Consider the following 9771-nt stretch of genomic DNA (forward strand, 5'->3'; position numbering starts at 1 on the left):
CTGCTGGCCATAGGATACACGATCTTTGCACTGGCCGTGTACGGAGAGACGATCCAAAAACAAAGCAATAGATGGCGATTGCTTTGTTCATTTTTCCGCACATATTTTCCATAATTAGGCATATGCATGATGTTTTTATTTTTGACCCATAGGCGTAAATTCCGTTAGATACGCTCAGTCGCATCAGAGAGCACAAACATTGTTTTTGATATAGAGGTATTGAAGTGACAAAGTCATGGACTCATATTTTTTGAATTTAAAATGGACACTACATTTTTGGATTCCTCATCGCAATTAATGGAAAATGGTAAAGTTAAATCAAAATCGATCGAACAGATTTTGTAAGTCACATAGAAGAAGCTTCGCTAACGCTACGCCTCAATAAATATTTTGGCACTTGAACGTGTCACCTGCTGTTCTTACATCTATCTCGTATTTTCGCATTGAGGAAGTCAGTTTAAGACATCCGAGTTTAATTTACATTTTTAGTTATAAGATGCTAAACAGGAATGTATTTTGATGAAAATATTAATACAAAAACAGAACTGATTAAATTGAATGAATCTAAAAGAAAAAAAATTACCAATATTACATTAAATTAAAGTATTAATGTAAGGAAATGACTTTGATATAATTATTTTCATATGACACAAAATGAATTTCACAATGATCTAACATCTAAAACGGCATTTTTTTTATTCTTTTAAGTTCATTCAAGGTATTTTTTAAGAATGTGATGAAAATTGCTGTGAATATGTTGATTTTTAAAAATTATAACCCATAAATTAATTAAAAAATATCTTCTTAATTCGGAACAACCGAAATACACAAGTCAAATATTTAACAGGAAATTAAGCAATTTTAAACTGCAATTATACTTTATCCTAAAAGTTTATACAAGTAATTATTATGTTCTAATATTTCAAAGATAATAAGATACAAATATTGTTAGAAATAAAAATAGTTGAACGTTTAAAACTTTCAAGTAAACTCATCAATATTTTTTTTTGAGAATTTTTAAAACTAAAAACTCTCAAAAAGTGTAAAATAATACACTTCAAACTATAAGATTATCATTTAACATTTAAATTACGTAATAGTACAACACCACAAATACCTTTTTAAATCCAGTAATACTGTACATTTAATATAACGACGAAATATATATGTTGTCAAACGTTTTTGATCGCAACCAAATCTTCATCATGTCAAATAACTTTTAGAATAAAGTGTACTATTAAACAAAAGATGTTAAGTATGTTAAAAAATATTTTCGAATTAACCAACACTTGCAAGAAATTAAAAATTAATAAAATTTGCCAAACAGCAAAACATGACAATTATGTGTTAAAGTATTATCCCAGTTTATCGTAAAAGCACTGTCAGGCATATGACATACAAATTGAAATTAAAGACGTGTGCATAAGATTCAAGGAGAAAACTCCTTTAAGTTTATGCACACATCTTTAATTTCAATTTGTGAAATGTCATTTTCTGAGGCGTAGACAAGGTGGTGGTATGTTTTCCGTGATCTATATCATACTGATGTTCTTGTAGTAACATATTAATAGAGCTAATATATTCTAGGTCTTTTTTGAATCTATTTTTCCTCATAGGAATTCTATATATCACTGGTGTCCTGAGGTCATATCTCACTGAATTTACAAAGGTATTTGTGTGTTATAGTAAATACCAGATCCCAACTATAAGAAGTCAACATAATTGAACTTGTAGTACAATTTGTGATATATGTAATTCATTTATTTTCATTAGCTGTGTAATTTATAAACATTAGATTTTAATCAACTTTTACTAAATAGTATGTAGTTGTCTTTTAAATCTCATATTCTTATTAGAAAGCTTTATACACTGATGCCAGAATTCTAGTCAAAATAATTTTGTAAACCTAAAATTTGCTAGAAATCATGTTAAATAGAATCTAAATATTGATAATTTGAATGAATGATAAGCAAATAAAACACTCTTAAAATGATTATTTAGATTATATTGATCATTTCCATAATAAAATTTTATTATAAAAAATTTAGGCAACACATTTATCAAGTCATTACTTTACTTTCAAAAACTTCAGTTACATAGTTCAAAAGGACAAAACAGCTGTCAACATTTTTCACAACACTAACAGTGATTTGTCTCTTATATTAGGATATACAGACATGAGTTCATGTATTCTAAGGACAATTAAAACATGTCCAGATCTGTATCAAATAATTAAATACTAGCTACAACAATTCACAAATCTGCCAATAATTTTTGGAATGCATAATTCTTTGGTGATTAAAACAAACTATGGCAAAAAATAAATAAATACAGACTAACATATTACAATTATTTCAATACTTGTAGCAGGATAGCTAATATTCCCTGCCATGCTGTATCATTACAAACAAATAGTTTCAGGTTTGTAAAATTTCCCAACAGTTCTAGTGACAATTTCTACCTTTGTTGCACAATTATTGTTTTTATAAACAAAACATTCTGAGGCTTCAAACATTCCATGGTATAAAAATATTTGACTGAAATATTACAACAACAAAAATATACAGTATATGGCAACAATCCAAGGCTCAAATTAGTTAAAATTATAAAAAACAAAACTACTTATAATTAAACAATTTATTGCCACTAGAAGTCTAAAATGAGCATTTGTTAAATACCGCACTCTTATCTGTTGGTAACAAAATGGACTTTACAATTCCTATACAAAACAAATGTTACAAGGTGAAGAAATCTTTTTTTTTTTTACAAAGTCACATTAACACAGCTAACTACACATTTCAGACACTAGTTAATCACGCTAGCTACCACATGAACAATCCTACTATACTATAAGTGTACATGAATTAATTTCATTTGTGTGCATAAGAAACATTTCAATTAAATATTTTTATTTCCATTGACAATTTTTCTAATAAGACAAGGAGTAAAAAGGGTTGAGATCAAAATTTTACTTAATAAAAGTTTATATACTCTGAACTAGTCATTTGTTTAGTTTTGGACATTAAATAATTCTCTCTCATGGTGAAAGATTTTTAATGCAGTCAATTCCTGATTATCACAGTAATCAAGAACAAGGTAACTTACAAAGTAAATGGCATAAAATACATTTGGTATAAAACTATTAAAACATTTTAAATTTAATGTCAAAAAGTATATTAATAAATAGATAAAGAATTTATAAAAATAAATGCTATTTTTAAATATTTGATCTTGGAGATTATAAGATTATTTTATATAAAGACAATTTTATACTCTTACAGATAATACACAAAATATCTTAAAGATTTTTCTTAAATATTATATATAAAATTATGATTTACCTTGTTCATAACTGAAAACATATTAAAAATTTTTTTACTTATAAAGAGAGAGTAAACACTTCTTTTTAAGATAAACTATATTTTGAAAAATAATGAAAACATATTAAAATGTAAAAGTTGCATTAATTTTAAAAAAATAACTTCAGTAAGAATATTGAATATTGAGTGTATATTTGATTAAGATGTAATTAAACTTGACACATAACATAGCTTTAGAAGTTAAGAAGCAGATCCTGATATTTATTTTCCTTTTTGTACACTAAAAGTATATTATGAAGTGACAAGATAATTTAAATTTTAAATCCTAATTATAAAAAAATTTATTTTAAGAAACTTCACAAAAGTTTACAGTATTCTAACAAAATTCTTCAGATTTGTATGTATTGTAAAAGAATATGACTTTATACATGATGGTGTATTATATATAATGATATCTTATATATCCAATTATAAAATAACAAAAAATAAAAAATTAGTATATATAAAAAAATTATAAAAAAAACTTTCAAAAATCAATAAATATTTTATAATAAAAAAGATCAAAGAAAAAATAATCAATAACTGAAGCAGTAACAATGAATCAGAACTAAAAATCACATAAATAAGACAAATTATATATTTATATAATTATTTTTCAAATGTATTTTTTAAAAATATGAGGCCTCACTATTATTAATTAAACAAACTTTAACTTATCTGATTAAAATGCAGAAGAGAAAAATGAATACAGTTAGTTAAAAATAATAATAGAATATAAATATAAAAACCAAAATTCTAATAATAATAAACAAAAAATAAACTACATAAAATCAAAAGAAAGAATACCAGTTCAAAAATAAACTAAAGAACTTAATTACTGAACTATTTAATTTCATTCATAGAATTAATAAAATAAGCTATAGTAAAGTTTTGATTATTCAAGTTTTCCCTGTTAACCTGTTAAATAATAATCATCTAGAACTGAAAATGAGTACTTTAAGGCTTTTTATAATTTTAATTCTGTAAAGCTATCTAACAATCTATTTTCAACTACAGTTCATATTACATTTGATTCTGTATTATCTGGACTTTTTTGCTATCCATCCCATCACCAGATAATTAAAATTCTACTGTATTTAGAAAATACAATCTTAATTTTCCATTAAGTATTAGATATTTTTTAATAAAACATCTACTTAATCTTTTAATAAATTTAACTGACATTAATCTTTTGATTATTTGTATATAAGCCCAAAGCATTATTAGCAATAAATGCTGTAAAGCAAACTTCATATATAAATATTTATATGCATTTGTGTATGCATGCATTCATATACTTGTAATGCATTAAAGCATTGTTATTTACACTAGTTTTTATTCTTTATTTTTTTAATTTTTTTGAATATTAAAATAAATTAATGCTATATATTTATATTCTAAAATTAGAAAATATAGAACTGAAAACTCTGGAAAATCTATCTCAAAAAAATAGATCATTTTTAATAGTTCTAGCAAGAAAATATTTCCAGTTGTTTTACTAAATTTTATTATTATTGATAAGTTGTTACATAATATACTAAATTGTTACATAATATTTAAATGTAATAATAATAGTTCAAAATATTAACAGAATACAAAAAAACCTATATTTATCATGTGATTTACTACATATAAAGCTACTATTTACATGACAGATTTAGATATTACTCTAAAGAAAAATTTATAGTTTGTATAATGAAGACCATTTGACTTTTACTACTTTAAAATGATTTCAATATGACACATTAAATATATGATTAAAAACTTTGCTTGCTTCAAAAAACAAAAAAGCAATTAAAAATTTCAATATTTTATGTAGTGACTAGAGCTATATATCAAACTACTTTCGTATATATCTGATTATTTTGAAAATAAGTAATCAGATTATATGATCAAATCATCTTCAATTTAATGAAAATCCCATGTAAACTCTTGTAAGATTTTCAATACAAAATGAAATATATTGCAAAAATACAGTTTGTATGGAGTAGCAAATACATATTAACTTTAATTTTATAATTAAAAATGTGCAGCTCTATGTTTCAAGGTCGATTGTTTATTTTTAATTATAATGAATATTTAAATTTAAGAAATATTCTCTATATATCAAAAAATTGAATTAACAATATATAAGTTTGTTTAATTAATCCAATTAAAATTAAAACTATTAACTACAATTAAATTTCTGGACAACAGTAATGCAAGTTTTTCAGTTTGTTAATAAATATATTACTGTGTCAAATAATTAGAAGTTTTAGCACAGCATGAAATAATTTTAAATAATTTTAGTGTTTTTGTAAAACACCTTACTACAGAAAACAAATTTTGAACTCAACATATTAAATTTTTCATAAACTAAAAATATATTTCTGCTCAAGATGAATTTATTTCCAGTGGTTATATATAGTGTATTATGCCAAATAATAAAGCAATTCATTGCTACTTGTGATAGAAAATCTAATTATTATAAAAAAAGGCTAGACTGTAATTTGAGAAACATTTAATGTAATCTCTGCTATAAAAACTAAGATATCTTACAAATCAACACTAAGAGTGTAAAGAGCTCTAGATATTTCTTACAAATAATCAAACTTAATTCTAAATTGTTACTCACTCCATTAGTTTGGATAATCAAGAATTGACTGCACATATATAAAACTGTAAATTGAATACATTTACTAGTATAACATATAATAGGTTAATGTATACAATCTTAAATATAGGAATAATTGTTTGAGATTCAATATCTGTTAAAATGTTAGCAAAGAATCTAAAACTTTCTTTGCTAATTTGTTACTTTCAACTGTCATATCCTCAGTTGAGTAACAAATTGAAAAAGTCAATTCATACATATATTTTCTTAATGGCCATTTTGTAAACAAATATGAAAAATAGGCAAAACTGGGATTGAGTGATGCAATAGGCATTGTTATGATTGTTTTTCTCATTTTTCATCGGGGCCTTTGGAATGATTTAATAAGATATAATTTTTCACCATGAGGACTCGTATATATTGGAGCTTTCTTATAGTGCTCTACCAGTTCATCTAAGGTATTGAACCTACGTTGACCAATACAAAACACACCATCTTCAACATGGACTCTAAAGTGTTTATTCCTGGTGGAAGCTTTTAAGGATACAGAATAGTCACCCAGCTATATAGAAAAGAAAATATATGTAAATTAAAAAATATAGAATTTTATTCAGATAAACAAAATATTAAATTATGACTATAAATTCTGTTAAAATGATATATAATATATCGAAATATTATTACTCAGTATACTCTTATTCGACTTTCATAATTTAAATTACTTCATTCTCCATAAAACTACAATTGTTTTACAAAGCTTTACGTTAAAGGTTCATATAAACTCTCCTTGTAATCTTAAAACTATTTGCAAACTTTTCATATTTGAAGCGCTTGGACAAGGCTATATACAGACCACAGTTTCAAACACAATGTAATAAAACATTTTCCTTGTTTTTATTTTCAGGTTTAATTATTATATTCAGGTTTCTGAAAAAGGGATCTATAGCATAATAAAACTTATGATGACTATTTTTGACATTGTTGCATTCTGACAAGATTAGAAAAATAAAATTCAAGAAACCATTATTATTTCTTGAATATTACTTTTTAATGTTTTCATGTAATAAGGACATAAGCCATTGTTTTCAATACAATTGCTAGTAGAATATATAATAACAAAAGAAAATGTTTGTACTTTGACAGATCTAACGGAAAAACATTACCTGAATATATCTAGTAGTAGTGAGAAAATGAGGTTTCTGTATCACTTTTAAAATGGGGTACACTCAAAAATATTTTTAATATAAAAAGTTAAAATTTTGTAAATTAATCTTTTGGCATTTTCCATATTGAAAGTATGCAAAAACCTCATTTTTTTGCTACTTCTGAATAACAAGAAATGCACACAAAATGATATTAAATCATTTTCAAATATTTCAGATAAAAGAAAAATAAAAAATATGTGAATTGTAATGTTTTTCTCAAATTACATCTGACATAAAACAATTTTCATTTTACCTTAAAGTTTAAAATATAACTTATGTCAGTGTTCTGCAACCTTTTTCTACTTGCGGCACACCCATGACTCAACATGGCACACCAAAATGTTATTCCCCTCAAAAATGTATAATATGATACTATTAATAGAATTACATAATGCTACTAACCTATTATTATTGTTATTAAACAGACATCAACACATGTGAGTAAATTTATTTTACATATAATTTCTTAGAATATATAAAAATGCATGGCTTGTAATAAAGAATAAGCAAGCATCATTTTATTTCATCAGCGCTGTGGCAGAAAATGAAATACAAGTATAAGAAACACAACAACTGTGATAAAAATATATAAATAAAACTTGAAATTAACAGAATATGTAAAAGTTCATGTCACACCCTTTCACCATGTGACGGCCCACCAGTGTTCCGTGGTATACCAGTTTCAGAACACTAACTTACGTTATATATATTTAAAGTACTGTCAAATAATTATGAATAACTAAAAAGCAACTGGCATTTCTTTTTCACAAATAATAATAAATATATATTACAAATCAAAATTAATTATTTATTTATAAGAACTTTTAAATTGCTTTGTGTATTGTATAATTGTATATATGTGTTATATAGTAGGTGATCATAATTAAAGTACCACTATTCAATGCTGTCTAGAGATATCTTTAGCAGTCCAACCAAATTAGATAGGATGACATTTCAAGACTTGTCTTCCATAAAAATTAGTACCAATACCAAAAATGCTTCACTACGGCACTTTTGGCGCTGAAAATAACAAAAATGCAGTTTCCTTTGTATGGGCACACCTGTTACAACCAAGTTTTCAGTTCAAAGTAGCCATAACTGTTATATGGTCTTTACACTTAAGAATAGCAGAATCTTGTCAGAATGCATATTTCTTGTGAAACTGTTTTATGAAAACTGCAATGCACAGCTGCAATTTGAAAGTTTTGTCATTATAAAAGTTATTCTGAGGATCACTGATTTCACAAGCTCTTGAGAAAATAATCATTCAATTTGAGGAAACTGGACATCTGAAAGTTCAACCCAATCTATGGGTAACATCTATATCAGCTTGTAAAGTTGTTGAAAATTTTACCATTGTTGAACAGTCAACATTAGTTCCAGTATACATTAATTCAAGTAGTATATATGCTTGCACAGCATTTAGGTATATACTATGACAAAGTGTGGAAAGTAGGTACATTTTAATTTCTATATGATCAGCCACAACCTGAAAACTCAACTAATCTTTGCATTTGTCTTTCTTGTCAGAATGCAGCAAGAGCAACAAGACACATTTTCACTTTAGTAGAACACAAATACTTGTAACTGTTACTTTTGGGAATAAAAAAACCAACTGCACTTGCCTAAAGTTATAGTCTGTTATGGATTCACAACCATATTTATTCTTCGACAATTCTTCTCTGAAGAAGCTAGTCCCAACAAATTATGACATTCTCTGTGATGGTCCTGAGATAACAAGAATACTCAAAACTTGTCATACTCCAACTTTTAAATTATTTTGTATATTGTATAATTGTATTATACAATACACAAATTGTGTTATATAGTAGGTGATCATAATTAAAGTACCACTATTCAATGCTGTCTAGAGATAACAAGAATACTCAAAATTTGTCATACTCCAATAGTGGAGTCAACAACTTACATGCAAGATAGAGTGCTCTTCATATTGAACAATGTATACAGTAGTTTCTGTGAAAACATTTCACTGATAAAGTGATTAGCTGTGCATTTTCTACTGTCTGGCCATCATTGTCTGGACATCTCATGCTCCATATCTTAATAAACCAACAAACGCCTAAATACTCGGGCTATAATATGGCTATAATCTATATATATATATAAAAATGGACATGCATGTCCCTGTATCTCACTTTTTCGCCAAAACTACACATCGCACGTGAATGGTGTTTGTATGTGGTGGTAGCCCCAAGTCTCCATTTGTGCATAGGGGTGGTTGCGTCTCGATAGCTATAAGGGTGCGGGAGATATGAGGCTGAAAGTGGTTGAAAGTGGCTTTCTATTTCGAATGTTTTGTTTGATATTTTCGAATTTGTTCGAATTAAATTCGAACATAAAATTCAAATTGGTTCGATTATAGAACGATTGAAAACGTTCCAGAAACGTTGAAATTTGTTCGTTTGACTAAACGTAAAAATTCTCTAATTAGTCTGGAAACGGGGGACCTAATTCTTGCATTTTGTGAAAACGGGTAAGATTAGCTATATTGTAATTATATTAATCTTCACTATCGTTACTTTTTGCCCAGCGAAGCGGGTCTTTGCAGCTAAATTCTAGATTACTTAGAAAAACAGTCTTTTATATATATATA

The 9771-nt window shown here is 26.1% G+C and overlaps 1 protein-coding gene across 1 annotated transcript in view; it reads right to left on the reverse strand.

The window, feature by feature from the left end:
- Positions 1-4149: 4149 nt before the first annotated feature.
- LOC111636031 (cytoplasmic protein NCK2-like) overlaps positions 4150-9771 on the reverse strand; it is a 40051-nt gene continuing 34429 nt past the window's right edge. Inside the window, exon 3 of the mRNA XM_023381184.1 lies at positions 4150-6514. Coding sequence (XP_023236952.1) covers positions 6311-6514 — 204 coding nt within the window. The 3' untranslated portion in view covers positions 4150-6310. The remainder of the gene's footprint in view (positions 6515-9771) is intronic.

Source organism: Centruroides sculpturatus, unplaced genomic scaffold, assembly GCF_000671375.1.
Source record: "Centruroides sculpturatus isolate CEXI.00-Female unplaced genomic scaffold, Cexi_2.0 scaffold941, whole genome shotgun sequence".
In the NCBI taxonomy this organism is placed as follows: Eukaryota; Metazoa; Arthropoda; class Arachnida; order Scorpiones; family Buthidae; genus Centruroides; species Centruroides sculpturatus.